This window comes from Sciurus vulgaris (assembly GCF_902686455.1).
Source record: "Sciurus vulgaris genome assembly, chromosome: 7".
NCBI classification, from domain to species: Eukaryota; Metazoa; Chordata; class Mammalia; order Rodentia; family Sciuridae; genus Sciurus; species Sciurus vulgaris.
In genome coordinates, this window is record NC_136467.1 from 146999935 (window position 1) to 147020672 (window position 20738).

At 49.1% G+C, this 20738-nt stretch overlaps 1 protein-coding gene across 3 annotated transcripts in view; it reads left to right on the forward strand.

Moving 5' to 3' along the window:
• JARID2 (jumonji and AT-rich interaction domain containing 2) overlaps nucleotides 1-20738 on the forward strand; it is a 281609-nt gene that overhangs the window by 160890 nt on the left and 99981 nt on the right. For 2 of the 3 annotated variants that reach the window (XM_079147058.1, XM_079147059.1), the window contains exon 3: nucleotides 6376-6517. The exons of the other annotated variant lie outside the window; for it this stretch is intronic. In XM_079147058.1, the coding sequence (XP_079003184.1) occupies nucleotides 6376-6517 (142 nt within the window). The remainder of the gene's footprint in view (nucleotides 1-6375; nucleotides 6518-20738) is intronic. 3 annotated transcript variants of the gene reach the window in all.

Sequence of the window (20738 nt, forward strand, 5' to 3'; positions counted from 1 at the left end):
TGCCCTTGTGTTTACCTGTACCCACGGACGCTCAGTCCCCTCTCTGCCGTGATGCCATTGTTCTGCTCATTTTCCGCGCCAGCCAAAGCCCAGGACTGCCCTGTCTGCACTTTCCTTCTGATTGTGGAAGGCAGCTTTCCACCCCCGAGGTGGTCAGTCCTGGACCCTCTGTGCTGGGGCACCCTGTTAAGTAGCTGGGAAGACCAGGAATCCACATTTTTGGTGGTTCCTTTTAAGTAGGCTTTTTGACTGACTCATTTGTCAGTGTAAAATTAAAAGGGTGTTGGGATGGTAGGTGGACCTGAGAGTGGGGTCATGGTGACGGCAAGCAGCCTAGTCAGACGTCACATAACATTGTAGGTGTTTGCAGTTCAGCCATTGTTGTTCAAGATACTGGCCTTGCTTCGCCTACTATCATAGTCCTGGTAAAACATGAAGAATGAGTGGAGGGGTGGCCCTGAGGGAGCAGGAGCCTTGGCCCAAAGAAGTAGGAGTCACACCCAGATGACAGGTGAGCTGCTTGGTGTGGCCTGGCCTGGTCCGGAGCCCTCTCCTGGAGACCCGCGGCTCCTCCTTACTGGGAGGCATTTTTTTGTACTGCATAGGGCTTATCTGTCAGCTTTGCTGTTTGTTTATAATCACTGTTATCATTGGTGTTGGAGCCTCTCCATGAGGAGGGAATATCTCTCCCCTTTGACAATTGAGCGGTATGTGGTGGTCATTCATTCAGGGGATTAGGCAGGATCATGCCCACTTCCGGCGTCTGGGATCTGCTTGCAACTCTCCTACCTGTAGTAGATGCTGGTGGGCTTGTTCTCCTGTGGCTCATGGTGAGGGGATGCTTTGGGGGCCCACTGGTCCCAGCCATCTTGCTTGATTCTGAAAAGGGGTTCAGACAGCCTTCCTACCCAGTGGCTCAAGTGTCCATGGTAATGTTGGTCCCCACGTCAGTTTTTCATCTGATGCCTGTCCCCCAAATAATTGGGCATGCAAGGAGGTTTAGATTTCTAGAGTTCATCGGTAGGGACAAGAGATTATCCATGGTCAGAGGGCTCTTTGGGGATTATTGATGTGAAAACTGACATTTATAGTTACACATTTATATTCTTGGGGTTGGGGGACAAAGGAATAAAAACTTGGGTTCCCGTGGTTCGTGTCAGTTTGGGGGTGACTTCTGGTGGGATTCTCTTGACTGGAATGGGAAGTCTCCATAGCTGGTTGGAAGTAGACAAAGGGGAGCCCTACTGGGCTCAAGGCTCAAGGGGCTGCTCTCTGGAGAGAACAGCATAATTATCTTCTATAATCTGAGGTATGAAGCCATTTTCATTAGTGCCTCGTTGACCCTAAGTGTGTCATTGACATCCTACCTCCTGACCGTTATTTTGTTCTCTGGCGTGCTGATCTGGGGAGCTGGCAGTGGCTGAGTTGAGCCGGGCCCAGACTTCATAGCCCCAGCCCCTAGCCCAGAGCTCTGGGCTCTGTGGGGGGCATCTCTGTGACGTGCATGTGCACAGTTGGGGTTAATATTCACCTTTTCAGTGACCCTGGGAAGCAGGGCCCTGCATCTGCATGCCTACACTGTCTGCAGAACAGATGATCGGATTTCTCTTTCAAAGTCTGAACGTGGGCTTTATTTTTTTCTAGCAATGGCGGCAAACTGTGTGTTCTGATTGCCTCTCGGAGGGTCCTACCCCAACCCAGAGGCGGCTTTTATGATTTTCCTTCCCACTCCAAGTGGTGTGCGCACACACACGCACACACACACACACACACACACACACACACACACCCCACTGAGAAATTACTGCTGAAAATGAAAGCTCTCTTTGGATGCTTGTCTGTTTAATATGTAATGTGATACCTTGTCTCACAGTGACAGGGTGACAGACGGCACTGGCTCTGTAACACTGAATCACCTTTTGTGCATGTCTTCTACAACAAAGCCAAATGCGTGGACTCTGCCTGTTATGCTAATAAATGTGGTGTGCTCCAGATGTTTGTGGGGCACTGGAACAGCTTCAAAGCCCTCCCTGTTTCCCCTTCCTCTTTAACCCTCCTTCTCATCATTGTGTTTGTGGAGGAGAGGCATGGGCTTTTCCTTTATTTTGTCTTCTCTCCTGTGTGAAGCTGGTGGGGAGACCGGGGACACTTCTTTTTCTGAAACATTATAAAATTATGGGGACTGAATGCTTCGCCCCCTCCCGGCCTCCATAGGCAAACCATTCCTCTCAATGTCTGTGTTCTGAAATCTAGAATTCTCATCAATTGCTTGGAAGTTCCTTTGCAGAAGCCATCTTGGGCCCGAGTTGCATTTCCGTGTTCCTAACCCGTTTCAGGTCAAGGCTGCTGGGTACACAACGTCTCCAAACTCCAGCTTGTTGGGCTGCATTTGCTCGCACAGCCTGGAAACCTTTTGGTGCTAATCTGGGAGACAGGATGAACAACTCATGGATCCACAGAGTCCTGGGTGTCCGGCTTCTGTCCCTTTTGTTTTCTTGGGGGTTTGTTCATGCAGTGTGTTGTGGTGGCCAAGTGAAGTCTAGGCCGTTATATGGGGTTTTTGTCAGCTGATGGTGTCTTGCCGGGGTTGCACGCATGGTCCCCAAGCTGTCTTTACTGCAGCGATTTGGAATTTTCGGCTCATATTTATGGCTTTTGTGAAAGACAATAGACATGGTTTGATTTAAGTTCAACCTACTGAATATTAATAGAGGAGAACTAATGCTAATGTGAGGAGACTGGATCTCGGGCCTCCGACTCCCTCTGTGTGACCTCCTTTCCCTACAGAGGTATGTGTTGGCCGCAAGAAGGGCCTCCAAAAAGTAGGATGGCTTCAATGTGTGAGGGAGGGCATGCTCTCTTCATTATTTCTTGTTGACTAAAAATTTGTAAAGATTGGTGGCAGGGCCTTGCTGGAGGGAGACCAGGGTGCGAGCCAGCTCCAGTGCTGTCTCGGGGGCTGTTCTGCCCTGGGGCAGCCTGCTGCAGCCTGCTGACCTGGCTCTCCTAGAGGGGCAGGCTGTGCGATTTGGTTTAAAACATTCAGAATGAAATGAGAGCAGTCAGAAAGGGAGTGGACTTCAGGGCGTGGGGGAGCCCTGGTTGGTCCAGCCGTGTAAACCATCTTGCTAAGAGCACATGTGAATTTGTTCTGGGACCCTGTCTGTGGAATGGGAGTGCACAGATCAACCAAAAAAGCTGATGTCTAGTGGAACGGAGTCAAGCCTGCCCCTTCATAAAGGCTGGAAAAAGCTGTGGTCCTCTCCTTTGCTTGGCAGGCAATTAATTCCCTGTGTATGGGCCCCATTTTTTTAATCTGGAGAGTGAATCGGACACAGACAACAGCCCATGTGTGTCTCTTCTGGTTCAGGTCGTCGCCCATTGTTTGCCCTTGGAAGGGGGAACGCCTGGCGAGCTCCGAGACCCTGGTCTGAGGGCAGGGGACAATGGAGCCATTACTTTTCTTCCTTTTTAATGCAGCTCAGTCATGCCTTCAGCCCAGAGCGGCCTCCTGCCTTCCCCTCGCATGGCGCTCATAATGAAGTCGGCTGAGGTTCCCAGACATTTCTCATGTTTGGTCTCTTCATGGAGTTCTCCTGAATTTGTGCCTGGAGAGTTGATTGGTGTGTGGGGGGTGCATTTTAAGTCCTTGACACTGGGATTTTAAGACTCGACCGTGTTCCTGGCCTGTTTCTGGAACCCGTGCCCCCCGTCACCTGGTCCTCGAGCTTGGCACGCGTGGAAGCTGGGGGTGAAGGAGGAGGGCGCGCCCGCCGACGGGGCGTGCTGCGGAGGCCCCAGGAGTGCGCGGTGCGGTGGCGCACTCGCTGCTAGGGCTCGGCTTCCCGCGTGCCCAGCTCTTTCTTACCGGCATGGACTCCACTCCTGCGGTCACATGCTCGGGTGTGAACCTCTGCGATGGCCCTCCGGGTGATTCCGGTGCGCGCTCAAGTCAGAGGAGCCTCCTCCGCCTCTTCCTGTGCTCCGAGATGGTTCCTGGGAGAGGGCGAGGGCGCATTCGGCCCGGCAGGCTGCTGTGGTCCTGTCAGTCTCTGTGCGCTCCCCTCTGTGCCAGGGCGCCCTCTTGTGCCCAGAGGCTCCACCCAGCGGCACCTGTGCTTCCGCAGGTTCGCCTGGTCACACCAGCCCCCTCCTCGCCGGCCAGCTTGCCCCTTTCCCACCATGTTCTTGTGTTCGGGTGCGCTGCACATCCCGACCTCGCCCTTCTGTCCTGGGCTGGCTGGCTGTGCGGTTCACCAGCCTCCCCCGCCGCTCGCTGCGTGCGGGTACGTCCGGCCTCTCTTCTTGTGTGTGGCACTCACGCCCACGTAGCACCAGCCTGTGTTCTCTGTCTAGAATTCCATCTTTCTCCGCCTGTGTGCCTGGCGCCCAGGCAGCACGGAGGGTGTGAACCAAAGGCGGAGTTCAGATCCCTGCCCACCCTCGAGGCCCACCTTCCCTCCTATTCTCCTTTATGCACACACAGTCCTGAGAATTCCGAGGCCAGGCAAGAAGATGCTTGTGTGTCAGATGCACATCTTGCCGTGTGTGTGTGTGTGTGTATGTGTGTGTGTGTGTTGGGGAGGCTCGCACATTATGTCCCTGGGTCTGTCTCCGATCTCTTGTAGTCTGTCTTCCCCTCGTGGTCAGGTGCCTCCAGCCATGTCTGCATTAGTTCTCTAGCATCCTACTGACCAGTAGAGAGATGATTTTAACCAGTTTTGTAAATTAAACAAGGGGGTAAAATTAATTTTAACATATTTGACCAAACTGAGTATGTCTGAGATGTTTCCACAATGGATAGAAAATTAATGAAATGCTTCATTCTGTGTTTTCATTAAAGTCAAGCAAAATTTAAACTTTGTTCCCTTAGTCACCCTATCCTTGTTGTGAGTGTCTGGTAGCGACATGAATAGTGGCTGCCTGCCGGGATGCATGGCACAGTCTCACCTCTGAAATGTCGGCCCATGTCTGTCATTGGGTCCTCAGATTTCTGTGCTGTGTGTCTCAGTTTTTGCCTCAGTGCATACCCCCTGTATTTCATGGTTACTTGGGAAGTTTGTGTTCATTTCCATCTTGTATGTAGTCCTGCCCTTAACGTCGTGTGAGTTTATTTACTACCTTGTGTTAGGTTTCCAGCCTCCTGTTGTTACTCATCTTCTACATCATCTTCAGGGGATGAGTAGTAACAGAGGGTTGGACCTCTGTTTACACAGGCACTTCCCAGTTATCTTGCACATCGTCTTCAGGCTATCCCTGGGAAAGTGCCTGTGTAAACACAGGTCCCAGGGCTTTGCCACACTGTGCACCATGTTCTTTCAGAAGGTAGTGCTGTAACTGTGCACAGTGTGGGGGATTGTGTAACAGCAGTCTCTCTGAAGTGTTTGAATGAATGCAAGAGACTTAAAACAGGGAATGAGAGGTTCGTACCTTGGTGGAAGGAAGGGCTGGGAGGGTTCAGTCGGGGAGTCACCCAGTACTTGTGGCTTCATGCTTGGCTGGCAAAGCTGCAGGTTCATTGCTGGGCATTGCTGGTGCCATCCAGCCCCCCATGTTCATCAAACTGATCTCTGGGCAGTTGCCCTGGGACACTGGTGTAGTAGAAGCTTCTCGTTCATAGAATCTCCACCGTGTCCATAGATGGATAGGAGTCCAGCTGTTGGCAAAACGAGTCTTTCATTCAGCTGGTAACTGCTTGTTAAAATAGTTCCATGTGGTTAAAATAGTTCCATGCTCCTGCCTAGGCCCTGCCTGCCTTCTTGTCCGTAGACACACATCTGCGGGAGTGGAGACTCTCTGTTACGCGTGGGGCAATACCTGCTGCCATCCTTGTCCTTTGAGAAGATCTCACACAAGACTGTACTGATGGGTGGTTACAGAGAGGAGGTAGCATTAGGGTTTCCAGTTGTGTCAGAGGCAGGAAGGCACAGTAAGGAGGACTCTCTGGTTTCCGGAGGCAATTCCAAAAGGATTCCAGTATCTCTGAATATTTTAGCACCTCAAGGTAAATAAATAAACCATTCTAATCTGATAATAATTGATGCTCCTTTTTTCTTTCCCACCTCTAGCCACAAAAGGTATAAACACACATTTTAAAAAGAACCCTGAAGTGTTTCTGTTATTCGATTCCAAATTCCTACTCAATTTCTTCCTGTTGAAATCACTTCCCTGTTAGGCCTTTCACCATTGAGAGGTCTGAAGTAGGGCGACTTCTTTTTTTTTTAAACTTCTGACCCTTCAAAAGGAATGTGTCCCCGTGAGTCCCCTTCTGCCCCCACGGTGTCTGTCCCCATCAGCCCTGTGCAGGGTGAACTGTGGTAAAGTGCTGCTTCCTGATGCCATGTATCTAAGTGTTTGTCCCTTTTCTCACCGTAGGGCTCCTTGGTAATGACCAGTCTAAGGGATTAGGACCAGCGTCAGAACAGTCAGAGAATGAGAAGGATGATGCATCCCAGGCGTCCTCGACTAGCAACGATGTTAGTTCTTCAGATTTTGAAGAAGGGCCGTCGAGGAAAAGGTTAGTACCCAAGGCGGAAAGTATTGGGACCTTATCTGGACCAGGACCTACCAGCACAGCCTTGCCCGTTTGGGCCACGTGGGAACAAGCGTGGGCCCCTGACACAGTCTCTCGATTTCCCCAGAGGTCTCAGTATTGTCCAGTAATAATTAAAAATGAACAAATGGGTTCCTGCCTGAGAATCAGCCCAGGAGTCCCCGGCTTTTGCAACCCTGGTCTCACGCGTTTGTTACAATTGTCTCATCAACGGAGATGTTGAGTGTCTCAGGCAAGGTTTTGGCATCTTCTAGAGAAAGATGTTTCTAAAAACTTGACCATGAAGTGTCCTGTGTTTGAAATACATTTCCTTGTCAGGAAAGTAGAAATGATGGCAGGTGCATTTTTAATACATTGGTGTTTAAACAAGTTGTTGTTAGATGTGGGCGTTTCTTTGAACTCGCAAGCAATTATTTCCTAGTTAGATAGTTAGATAAGGAAGTCAGGTCTGGTAGCTTTATGAGAGTTTGTGGTTTCAAGGTCAGGGGCAGTGGCACTATGTAAGAATGGTTTTAAATGGGTTTTCAAAAACCCCGTTGCTAGTATCATACCTGTTTCATGTCTTATTATTCCCCCCCCCCCATTAGAATTCATATTTTATTTCATTTTCTGTTCTCACACTTGATGTTTTATTGGATTACTATCTTCATGACTCTTCTTTAGAAACTCTCAGTTGGTGAGATTGGGGAAAAGAAGAAAAGTTCCCTTAGTCTGATCTTTGTTGACACATTCTGCAGAGTTAATAGTTGACTTTTGGGAAATGATGTAGATGTGTATGCCTAATGAACAACTGAGTATAGTGGAATATTAAGAGGAAAGCAGGTTGGCCATGTGTGTTTGATGGTTTTGGGTCTGAGATTTTAGATGTGGGGCTCAGATTCTTTGTCTCCCTCCACCCTGGAGCATCTCTTTGTCCCATGGTATACTGAGTTAGTATTCCATCTTTCCTCTTGCTCTTCACCACTGTGCCTTAGAGGATTGGCTATTGGTACAGATCTGCTAGTGTGCAGGTTAGTCAGTCTTTTCAAAACCATTTAGTTGAGTGTCTCAGCGATGAACCCATTTTATTATGCATACTCCATAAGAAACTTTCTGCTTGTTAGGGTTTGAAATAAGAATTGTCATGAGAGGATTTCAGGGATGTGTAAAACAGCCACTTCAGTAAATACATCGGAACGGGTGGTATCCTTAGCCATGCCTGCCAGTGCCGGTGGACATCTGTGCATCAGCATCAACGTTGGTCCCACGCAAAGGACAGAAGCCTGTGAGTGGGGGTTGGGCATGGCAGCTCCCACTCCTGTAGCTCCGACTGAGCCTCGGCCTCACTTGGGTGGTGGGGTTCCATGGCCGTGGGGCTGCCGGGACCAGGGTTGGTGGGCTGCATCCTCTTGGACTGGCTCTTAGTGCCACTCTCAGATGACTTGGCAAGGCACTGGCTTGATATCTGGCAGCTCGGGGCAAAGCAATCATTGCACTTGGAATCTCCAGGACAGTAGAAAAGAGAAACCTTTCTTCAGGGTTAGCTTAAAGAAAATGACTATCCCAGCTCTTCTGGAATGCTGAGCATTCCAATTTCTGAATTAGAAATTGACCGTAGCACGTGTTTTGAGTGATGACTGCACTGTCCTAGGGAGACCTCTTGGGCACATGATATGGATTGAGATTGAGCAGGGTCACTGGATTTCCAGGCTGGTCCACGACCTTTGCAGCCTGCTGGGGGTGGTGGGGTAGGACAGTGTTCCCTGCAGTGTCGCTGGGTGACACAGGAGGCTTTTGCATGACTTCTCATAGTTCCAGGCATTGAAGGATTGCTTCTTGGCCCTTCTTGGGTACTTGGAATGAACCTGTCTCCTGAAACAGAGTGGGTGGCGTGGAGCCAGCATTGCTGGGGTGTGAGTCTCCTCATCTCTGCATCGCTCCTTGCTAACCAGTGAGCGTGCTGCCTCCGAGGATAAGAAGTCACACCCAGAGAAAAACTGCCTCAAGTCGTTATTCTGATCCAGCGTTGGGTGCTTGCTGACGACATCCTGTGCTCCCTCCTGGATCCTCGGTTGCCTAGACAGCCTGTGGACATAGGAGGAGCATGTTTCAAGTTCTATTATTTTTATTCTCTTTCTTGGCATTTAGAGTTTGAGAGAAAAGGCTGAATCCTAAAACTACAGGGTCACAATTTAGTATTTACTTTGGGGAAAAGTATTTAAAAAAAAAAAAAAATATATATATATATATATATATGAACGATACGAATCACTAACTCTTTTTGTGATGCTTCATTATTCCTGCTGTGCACATCCGTGCAGGCACAGGGTTTTAGGATCACTGGTTTAAGTATTTTGTCTACACTGGGACAACGAGAGCAAATTTATGTTGTTGACTTCTTATTTAAAAATAGATAAACTGGTAGTGAAGCCGCAGCCTCGGTCCAGGCTCACCATGTCGTACTTGCCAATCACAGATTGAAGCAGTGGAATCCAGCATTTTCCAGGGTTGGGCGTGTCCCTAGGGTTTCTAATTCTGTGTTTTTTTTTTTTTTAATTTGGGGAGTAGGGAGGGGGAGAACTCCATAAAATGAGTGTCTTTTTACCTGGCCAGTGAAAGGTCACCATGTGAAATTGCTTTCTGTTTAAAAAGAAAAGAAAAGAAAAGCTGACCTTGCTCTCAGATGGACAGCCCAACCAAAGAAGAAAGGAAGAGGCCTGGCTGGTTGGGTCCTAGGCTCATTTCCACGTTTCCCCTGCCCCCGAGTTCTAAGTACTAGGGTTTTTTTTTTTTTTTTTTTTTTTTTTTTATTTGGTACCAGGGATTGAACCCAAGGGTGCTTAACCACTGAGCCACATCCCCAGCTCTTTTTAATATATTTTTAGAGGCAGGGTCTTGATGAGCTGCATAGGGCCTCGCTGAGTTGCTGAGGCTGGCTTTGAACTTGAGATTCTCCTGCCCCAGCCTCCTGAGCTGCTGGGATTACAGGTCACTGTGGCTCTTAACATTCATTTGCACACTGTGGGCCAGGTCATGTGCCACCTCTTGGCCTCAGTTCTTCATCTGTAAATGTGTATGAGAAAAGAAACCATGTGATGATGGCTGGTGACCTGAGTCTTTTTATTTTTATTTTTTTTTGCAGTGCTGGGGATTGAACCCAGGGCCTTGTGCTTGTGAGCTGAGTCATTTTTGAAGCGAGGGCATGTAACAAGTATTCACACATTTGATGGTGTCAGTCGCCACCATATTTGACACATGAAGTGCTACGCATATGCATGTTCACCAGAACCTCCTCAAACCTTGTTTTAGAGGGTTTTTGATTTATACAAATTTGATTTATATCTCTTCCTCCTGGGTGCCCCATCACAACCACCTGTAGGCAGATGGAAAAGTGTGGGCGCAGCTCCCTCTTTTGAAATGACTGAGTCACAGGAAGGACTCAGTGTGAATTTCCTCCTAGAGCTTAGTGCAGTGTGGTATTCGCTCGCATAGAGAAAGTATGGGTGGGGCAAGGTCAGGTGCGAGGGCAGGTGTTGGTGAGTAGATTCCAGTGGTGTCCACACAGGAGTCCTTGCTGCACCTTGGGAGAGGCCCCAGGTGCCTAGCTCCCAGGGCATTGTGCATCCTCACCAGGTCTCTATCACTGAGCTGCGCTACATGTCCTGCCCCCAAGTTTCTAAAGAACTTTTAAATACACACACACACACACACACACACACACACACACACACACACATACACACATACATGGTGCCTCTGCAGGGGCAGAACACAAGAGCTGCTCTATTTGAGTTAGTGTAGTGTAAGGCTTACTATATTCAGGTATAGCAGTCCTGTTCTGGTAGGTTGAATTTGATGTAAACTGTTAGTAGGTTTGTATGATGTCATGACTGAGTACAGTCTTGCTTCTGGGTGTGAATGCGTGTTGCTGTTGGTGAGAAATCGCCCAGGCTTTTCTCAAGGTGTTCTGACCATAGCTTAATTGTATGTACTACTGTGTTCCTTATTCCTTTTACGTTATTTTTTTGGTATAAAACACTTCCCTGCCTCTTTGGGAGGAAGATAGGTCCAAATGCAGGAGAGTTGCTTGACAGGTTGTGTTAGTGCTTAAGTTGGCGATATTAAAAGTGAGTGTCTTTAAGAATTAAAAATTTAAAGTCTTAAATAAATTTAGCATCTCTTTAACAGTGTGTTATTAAATGTGTTCACTTCCATTGCCAAAAATCCAAGCAAAACAAGAAATAAATGATAGATACATTACTATTAGCTTTTTTGATTTTGGTTTAGAAGTCTCTAGTGGCTAGGCTGTTCCAAAATATTTCTGTTGTTATATATATATCAGATTATAACAACAATATATGATATATACATATAATTTTTTTTACATAGTTGAGATAAATTCTAATCTAACTTATGATTTTAGAGCCATCATGACTGAAATGTACCTTGAATGTAAAAGGGAAAAAACACAGTTGGAAAATATTATATAATATCTCTAATCACAGAAAGTAATTGGAAGTAAATACTATATGTAAACTACGTATGGATGTGTTTACCACTGTTTGCCCATTTTCTTTACCTTGCTAATTTTCTGGTGTGCGTGCACCCTCATCCACTCACCTGCCTTGGCTATAGATTTAGATGTTTCTCTGGTATCGTTTGCATTTTTCTTGAAGGAGTGTAACATTTCTAATATAGATCTACTGATGATGGACGGATGAATCTTCGTATGCCTAAAAAGTCTTTATTTCATCCTTGGTTCTTCTTTAAAACCTACTTCAGGTATGATTTTTGTACAGTCATAACATTTTTAAAGAAAAATGATTTTTGAAAGATATTTTTGCTAGGTATAGAATTTCAGATTAAAAATGGCCAATGACACTGCTTCATCGTCTTCTGGTGCACAGTTCCTGACATGAATCCTAATGTCATTCTTTGACACTTTACCTAAAGTGTCATTTCCTCCACTTTGTGGACTGCTTTTGGAATTGGTGATTGTAAATTGCTATAGTGCATCTGGGTATATAGTCTTTGCTTCTTGTGTTTGGAATTGACTTGATTTTATTTAGTCTGAAGAGCCCATGGTTCTGGAAAAAATTGGGCTGTTGTTTCTTCAAGAATATTTGTGCCTTCCCTAGCTCACTGACGCTCTGCTCATGCATGTGTACCCCCTACCCTGTCTTTTCTTTATTCGTATATTTCATTTTATATAGTTTATACCCCAATTTGTTAGCCTTGAGACATATATTTCATTTCAGATTTTTTAAATATTTATTAGATTTTGTTTTTTAACTCTTAAGTAAATATGCTAACAGTCTTAATTTTTTTGTATGCAGTTATATTACGATAGATGTTTCAGTCCTTTTTTTTGTTCTAATTCCATCTTCTGTGTGACTTCTAAGTTTGGATTGATTTGACTTTTCCTCTACGTTATCATATTTTGATACTTTTATATGCCTGTTAAGTTTGTATTGGGTACTAAGCTTTATAAATATTCCTTGGTTGGGTCCTGGATATATTTGTATGTCTGCAGATTTTTTAAGCCTTGTTCTAGAATATGATGAGGTTAGTGGAGGAAATAATAATAATTTTTTTTTTGTGGTGCTGAGGATCAAATCCAGGGCCTTGTGCTTGAGAGGCAAGCACTCTATCAACTGAGCCATATCCCCAGCCCAATAATAATCAATTTGATGGTAGATATGACTCGTGCCCCCACCCGTGCACACATAAGTTGCCCAGGCCGTACTTAAATTTTTGATCCTCCTGGGTCACTGGGATTACAGGTGTACACCATTGTGCCTGGCCTGCTATCTTCATTTTGAAAGCTTTGTTAGCTAATAACCAGAGCAGCATTGCCCTAAAATATTTAGATGTCCTATAAATAAATTAGTGTTTGCCATTTCGGCTGGTAGGAATGGGGACTGTTCCTGGCCCTGTGTTTTCTAATTCTTCATGGTAGTGCTACCCTTGCAGAGTTCCTAACAGAGACATGCTCACTGGCCCTCAGCTGAGGAATGGAGCACCCTGGGCACGTTCCAAGCTTCTCAGTGGCTCTGGCCTCTGCAATACTGTCTTGCACCTTCTGTTCACCTGGCTGTTGCTGCTCCTCAGCTCAGGGGTTTCTCTAGGCTCTGCCCATCTTTCCCCTCCGTATTATGGCCTGAAATTCGTGTCTCAAGACAGTAAGCTGGCACTGATAATAATAGTTCTTTGCTGTTTGTGTTCATTGTCTTGGGTTTTAGTTCTTCTGGGCAGTCGGGAGGTGACTTTACTTTCTTACTCATCTCAGAAGTGTAGTTTCCTTTTGTTGGATGAGAAACAAACATACCACCAGGAACGAGAGCTACCATAGAAGCTGGCCTTTTATCTCAGCCATTGCCATCTACTTTTCATTGTGTTGTTGGCTGTTATAAAAGGAAAAAGTGAATAGCATAAGTAAGCCGTGCCCAGTGAAAAAGGAATATTTCAAAATTAATGAAAGCATTTGACCTGTGGTCACATCTCAGTCCACAGCGAAGCCTGCGTGCCGTGGGGATCCTCCCTCTCTAAGCTGTACAGCCTGTGTCTAAAGGGACACCGTAGTGCTGGGGCATCTGCCTCAGTTCTCCTGAAATGCCTGTCAGGTTTGTCACCCCTGTTTTATCGCAGAGTTAACAGGATTTGGACCCAAGACTTCATGTCTAAAATGCCTGGCCTTCCCACTATACCCTGTTGCTTTCCAGGTAATCTTGCAGGTCGGTGCTTCCTAGTGACAGATGAGAGGGGTGCTATGCCATGGGTCCTGGTGGACTCCAGCCATGTTCGCTGAACCTTTGCGTCATATGTGCCTGTGGCCCCTCAAATCACGTGTCCTGGTGCGTACCCTCTTCTCTGCCAGTGAGTGGTCCTGTTCCTTCTTTATGAAATGAATGGATTTTTTTCCCCCAGCATAACAACAAGTAGGAGATAAGGGTAAAACTTCAGCCTGTCAGCACCCAAATAGTTCAGCTTCGGGAACCATTGCTGGAGTCCATGGTCTCGGGGGTCCCTGACCTCAGGTGCAAGGCCACTGCGGGCAGAGGCTCATCCTGGGTGTGAGGAGAGGACATGGCCTCCTGCTCTTCCTGGAGGCTCTCCCAGCAGGCCTCTGGGGATTTTGTGATTATGGGGGTTGTTCCTCCCTCTGTTCCTCGGGGACAAGACTCTTCCTCCAGGTGTTGGCACAGTGGGGTTGGAGGGCGGGGGTAAAAGTACAGCCGCAGATGTGTGTCGCGCGTCCACCGTTCCCACCTGGGGGAGCAGGCGCACCTCTCTGTCTTCACCTGGAGCTGAAGTGTTTTCCCAGGTGAAGGCGAAAGCCCTGGACTAGGAGTCCAGGGGACAGAGAGCCACAGGAGCCTGTGGTGCTGGGGTGAAGGGCCTGCGCTCTGTGCCTGGGGGGTGGCACCTGCTGCTCACTTGGCTCATGGTTGGGTTCTTCCCTGCAGCCGGCTCCTTGGGCTGCTCTTTCCGCCCTATGCCCTGTGCCCCTCTTGTTAAGGTAGAGACAGGTCATTGCTACCCAGATCGGGCTCACTAGGGCTGAGAAGGGCCTCTGGACTTGAGCTCACCGTGGCCCCATACTGGATCCCACCTGGATGGGAGAGCTACCGTGCAGGCCCCCTGGGCGCGGGTCACGTCTGGCCTCCCTCCTTGCTGACCTCTCTCCTGCCTCTTTCCTGGGGCCACCATGGGGGTTTCATGGTCTAGCCCCTGCCATGGTGATGGTACTTTGTCCCTTTGCAAGTTCCCTGACTTCAACTGAAGTCGGGTTTTCTCCAGGAGCTTCCCCTCCCTGAGGAGGCTTTCTGTCGCTCTGCTCTCCTTCCTTAGTGGGCAGGCTTGTCCCCCTCCTCCTGGGCAGTGGACTGCGGTGATGTTAATGGTAGTGCACAGCACTTCACAGTGTGCCAGCCCACGCGGCACAATCCCGTGTGTTTGTGAGCCCACGTGGTTCTCAGTGAGATTCTGGGAGACGGGTCGTCTCCCCCTTCTTCACCTTGCCCCATTATTTATTCATTTATTTATTTATTGTTGTAGGTGGACCATGATATCTTTTTATTTATTTTTGTGTGGTGCTAAGGATGGAACCCAGTGCCTTCGCAGGAGGTGAGCGCTCCACCACTGAGCTGTACCCCAGCCTGTGGCCCCATTTTCCTGGAGGAGCCAAACAGGCACAGGGGAGCACTCCTGCCCTAGGAGCGCTGTCTCTGAAGCGTCTGTTCCCCTGGGCAGAGCGGGGAGAACCACAGCCTTCTCCCTCCCTGCACTGGGGATGGAGCCCAGGGCCGCTTTGCCGCTGGGCTGCAGGTGTGCACCACTGCCCCGGCCCCCACCGGGTCTTCACGGCAGAGGGGGCTGCAGCCTGCAGCCGTCGCATCTCAGGTTTTTGAGTGGCTGAGCTCCGGAGTCTGAATTAACGTGCTCCACCTTAGACCTCAGTTTCGTGTGGCCTCCGGGGAGGGTGGGGTGCACCTGGAGTCTTCTGAACAGATGCGGAAGGTCGCTAGGCACTGTGGTGGAAAGGTCCTGGATTCAACCTGATTTAGTGATACAGGGATGTGCATTCCCGGAGAAGAGCAGCAGAGTCATTGAGTTCTGCGCTTGGCTTCGTGTTCAGTGTCAGCGTGCTGAAAACTCAACTCGCCATGCAATGAGTGAGGGGTTAGGGTCTTTGCCAGGTGTGGAGGTGGGGGGCCGCCCTTCCCGCTGGATTGCTCCCATGTCAAGGTATGAAAGGCCCGAAACAGCCACTGCCCTGCCCCGCCCCCAGCCTTGGGAGTGCTCAGTACCATGTTCCTGGCGTAGCAGGAGACCAGGACTTCACCAGGTGCTGGCCTCCCCTCCTCCAGTCTTCTCCAGTGTACCAGTGCCAGGGATTCTGCAGGAGAAAACCGACATGCACCAGTAGGCAGAGAGCTGCAGGAGAAAGAGTGGGGACAGCAGCGGGGCCTGAGGAAATGCCCAGTCAGTGGCTCTGCCTCGGTCCTTCCCCGGAGGGAGCGCGGGCTCAGCAGACTCTGCCTTGGCCAGGCACTGCTCTTGGATTTCCAGCACAGGTTGATGCGATCTGCCAGCTGCGTGTTCCTCAGAACAGCCCAGAGAGACAGGCCCAGTGTGCGGGGCTGGGACTGGGAGCCCCATAGCTGTGTTTTGGGGTCCTGCTGGAAACTCTATGAGCCTTTGAGTGCCGGGCATTGTGCCCGTGGGAGGAGACGCCAGCTGCCCGAGACCTGAAGAGCAGGATGAGCCGGGGTGGGCGAGGCCGTGCCCTTTGTGATCCTTGGGTGGTTTTTGTGCGGCTGGAAGGCGGTGTGTGCCTCAGAGGCGTCCCACTGGCTTCACTGGAGGCTGGGGCAGGGCAGCGGTGTGGGCCGACCCCACCCACGGGGTGAGCTTTGAGGCAGGTGCCTGGCTATTGTGAAAGGACATACCTGGTCCTCCCGAGGGAGGAAGAAACCGGGACCCAGTGCAGCCTCCTTTCTGGTGGGCAGCCTGGGGATTCACACGGCGTGTTCACAGTTCGTTTTGGGAACCATCCGCACTGAGAGCGGGGCGTGCCCAGCACCTCCCCGCCCTCCCTGGGAACAGGAAATGACACTGGGTCGCAGGGGCAGCGGGGCTGCTGTCAGCTGGACAGGTCCATCTAGGCAGGCTTAAAACAAGCCAGGTGGCCTTTAGGATTCAGTGGAGTAGCCTACCTCCTTTCACTGCCTCCACGCACTGTGGGGACTGAGCACCGGGGACATCCTTCATCGAGGGCAGTGAAGAGCAGATGCCCAAATTTGCTCGCTTCCCCCCACACCGCCCCCTTTTAACCCGAAGGAAGAAATGACCTAAACCCAAGAGGCACTTGTCTAACGAAAAGGCGGGGGGCTGCGCTGTCTGAACGCTCTCGCTGCTGCTCTGTGGTTTTGATCAGAAGCTCTGTAGGGTGAATGCCCGCTGGCTCCGACCTGTGAGGAGCTGTCGGGGAGTTTCCGTTTTTTAAGTGTGTGCGTGTTAAAGTGCCTTCTCCCTGGCCTGGGTAAGCTGAGGTACAGCGAACTTAGGCGATTTGTAAAGCAGGGTGTGTCTTTTGGCAACATTTTCTAGCTGGGTACCTTTGTTTTCGAATGCGTGGTTTGCTTGCTGTTTTGGAATGGTGTGTCAGGTCTTCCTTGAGAAGTTTCTCTTCCCTCTTCTGCTGTCTGTCTAGAGGGCAGCCCGTCTGGAGGGTACTCAGGTGAACACTGACCGTATGCTGTCCCAGGAGGGCATTAGGCTGAAGGACCTGCCTTGGAGTGTGTGTCCCATGTGGTGAAACACTGGTGCAAGTGTTTTTGATTCAGTGAGTCACTACTCGTTGCTGAGGACACAGTTTTAGACTCCTGTGGGGATGCACGTCCAGGCCCACGATTTGCTTGAAGTTCCTGATAAACAGAGACTTTGGCTGCATTTGTTTGTTTAAGGAAAATGGCTAGAACTTGATGTGTGGAAGGATAAGTACTGCTGAGGCCATTTCCTTTTCTGGTGCCTCAGAGATCAGATTGCAGGGATATCACTTCTACCTCCCATGCAAATTAGGGTCTAGCATGCTTTGTGGTTGCCATGGAAACTGCTGGGTACCAGTCTCTTCCTCCTCTTTCACAGCTCTTCTCAGTCTTTTAAATATGAACGTCTGTCATGGGCTTTTGTCCTCCTTGCCTCTATAAACCCCAGTGGACAAATCCAGTCATCACCCCGGTCTCTTCCCAGGGGCACCTGACCCTCCCAGAAACATTTTGTCAGCCCGAGTCTCAAGCACGAACACACTCACAGCCGCGCAAAGAGAGTAGGTGCTGGATTTGTGAGGGCTGCAGACACCTGGGTTGGCGGGTGACGGGCATCCGCGTGTGTTTTTTGGGGTTGGTCGGCATGCCTTCTTACACAGGCTGCTCCTTGACCCTGGCCCTTCACTCGGCTGTCTAGTTAACAGCGGTCTAGTTCACAGCGGTGCCTACAAGATGGAGCTGGGAATTGAGTGTTGCGCTGCTGTCCCTGTTGCCTCCCTCCCTCTCATGGTATGGTGGGGGGGCTGGGGGCTGGACGGAGAAGACAGCAACCAAGATAACTAGTTTGCAGGAGCGAGCTCGGTTCATTTCTGCCATTAGACATTCAAAGAGGAGACCACCATAATAAGTGGTGCCCCTCCCCCAGCAAGGTAGATATCAGGCTAGACTACTTTCGCCTTCGCTTTGGGTTCTATGGCTTTGAATTGCAACGGTAGACTCTTCTGGAGGACGATCCTCATAAGATGCCTTGACAGATCCATGCTCACGTCTTAAAGCTCATTTCACGGAGTTGATGACCTGAGTTGGCATTGCCAGCTTTCGTATGTGTGTCTGGGCACCGAGGGCTGGGAGTGGTCCTCACGGGCCCATCGTGTCCACCTGGTGTTCAGCCCCAGCCCCTGGAGGCAAGGGACACTCCTGTTACCTTTGTATCCTTCAGAGTACCTGGTGTGCAATAAACATCTGTGCATTCTTCAGAATAACACGTTCTGAGTTGCTGAGTTAAGTGTAAGCGATGGAAATCCTGGCGAAGGAGCTGTCGTATTTCATAAGCAGATAATCCCGTTTAGAATGGTGCAGATCTTTTCCCTCTGTTGTATGGGGAAAGGGATGTGTGTGTGTGCTTGAAATCTTAACTGCACTTGTTTTGGGCCAAAGGGTCAGGAACAATCTGAGCAGGTGCTCTTGGGTTGTGTGTGGCAATGGGCTGTTTCTCCCATCCTCTTCCTCCTCCCTCCCCCTCCCCGCTTTGCCAGGCCTGCTCACCAGCTGGGCACTCCACAGCTTCACCTGTAGAACCCAAAACGTGAACTTTGCTTGACCTTGTGCTCGTGGGACAGGGTTTAAGGGACACTTCCTCCTAGTTTCACTGCAGGGTGAAGGGTGAGGCCAGTGAGCTGCTGCTTCATCAGTGCTTCTGAGGAGACAAGAGCAGATCCCACCTTCCCGCCCCAAGGGGAGCGAGTTCCTCCTGGGGCTGGAACTTAAGGCTGATCTGGTCTCTTAAAATTTCAAAACATTTAAACGGGGCACCCAAGTCAATGATAGTAAATATTCTCTTGTGATGCTGATGAACGTGTCTGACATTTTTTTCTCTTGTCTGATTTTCTTTGGTTTTCCAGAGGTAGGTGGCCAAGCTTTGGCTTATTTGTATTTGTGGAGTTTGATTTTCAAAGAAAGCTCTGTGAAGTTTGAATACTACATGTATGACTACTCTTGGGATGGGAAGTTCAGTTACGCAGTATCAAACTCTGACCCCTCTCCCATCCCACAATCTCTCTGTGTGTGTGTGTGTGTGTGTGTGTGTGTGTGTGTGTGTGTGTGTGTGTGTGTGTGTGTATGTGTACGTATGTGTGTAGATACCAGGGATTCAACCCAGGGGCACTTGACCACTGAACTACATCCCCAGCCCTTTTCATTTTTTATTTTGAGACAGGGTCTCAAAATAAAGTTTTTGAATAAAAAGGTCTAAGTTTTAAATTTTAAATAAAAAGGTCTAAGTTTTAAATTTTAAATAAAAAGGTCTAAGTTTTAAATTTTAAGTAAAAAGGTCTAAGTTGCTGAGCCTGGCTTTGAATTTGCGATCCTCCTGCCTCAGCCTCTGGAGTCACTGGGTTTACAGTCATGTGCCCCCATGCCCAACTCCTGTCAATATATTTAAAATGTACAGAGCGAAAACATGTTACAGGAAAATAAAAGCCATGTTTTAAAGACAAGTACCCAGCCTATTATGTGTACTTGGTTTCAGATGATATGTTGAAATAAATGAAAGCCTTTTGAGATATTGCCTTTTATATGAAGTGCTGTTTTTTTGAGTGTGCAGCAATATAATAGGCCAGGTGTGGTACTGAATTAAACCAGTTGTTTGCTGGTAATAGAATTCTTTTTATTAAAAATACACTTAGTGCTTGGTGTGGTGCGTGGTGGTAAACACCTTTTAAATGTTTTCAGTTCAACTAGTCAGGAGGCTGAGGCAGGAGGATCAAAGGTTGGAGTCCAGCCTTAGCAATTTACCAAGGCCCTAAGCAATTTAGCATGACCCTGACTCTAAAAATAAAAACAAAGGCCTGGTATGTAGTTCAGTGTTGGAGCCCCTGGGTTTAGTCCCCATTGTCCCCGCCTAGGGGGGTGCACTAAATAAGCCTCAGTTCTGAGGTCATCTGGTGCTGCTGCTTAGGGTGGCTTGGGTAGGATGGTTTTCATTCCTGGCAGCTCTTCTGAGGGAGGTGGATCTCTGGGGCCTTGCAAAGCCCGAGGTAGCTCTGAATACGCTCAGGAAGGGCCTGCCGAGGCTACGTCAAGAAAATGTGCCCATAGTGCAGGCCAGCCTGGGGTTTGTGGGCGGCCTATTATTGAACACCTTCTGTTGTTATTCTGACTTGGAACTGTGTTGAATGGGATTCTAGCAGTTCCTGAGGATGCTGTTTTCAGAGCCAAGCTGCTTCTAGTCCGCCTCTACCAAGTCCTCTACCAAGTCCTCGGGCCTGTTGGTCAGCCCCAGCAAGTGCGCTTGCTGCCAGGCTGCAGAGGATAGGTGCCTGCGAGGGTCGATCTCTGCCCCCTGTTCATGAAGAAGCTGTGGGTCAGGTGGTCTGGCGCTCGGCCTTTCTGGAGCCAAGAGGTGATCCCTTCTGCAGGGAGGGAGCTGCCTGTGCCCCAGTCTCCCCGGGATCCTCATTTCTGATGCCTCCTGTGTTCTAGCTTAACCGTACTATGTGGGGCTCAATAGAGCCCTTTATCTGCACACCCCACTCCCAGGTGGAGGCAGCTGAGACTGAGGACTGGGCACTGCGAGTCCTCGCAGGCAGTGAGTGTTAATGTCCCCAGTGGTTTAGGAGCCCTAACATACACGGATGTTTTGCAGCAGCCGAAATCCACATGTGTACCCAAAGACGCCCCCTCCTGGGCTGGCTGGCAACTCATCTCAGGGCCCAGAGGGGAGGGTGTGGAGGTGCAGCTTCACCTTTCTGCCACAGGTCTTGGAGCATCCTCTTGGCATGCCTGAAGGCCTCCCGGAGGCTGGCACCTTTATGTTCTCAGCAAACACCTTTGGTGTAAACAACCGCTTTTAACTGTTAAAAAAAAATTTTGTTTTAAAAATTTTTGTTGTTGTTTGCTTGTTTTGTTGTTGTTGGTTTTTTAAAAAAGTTTTCTTG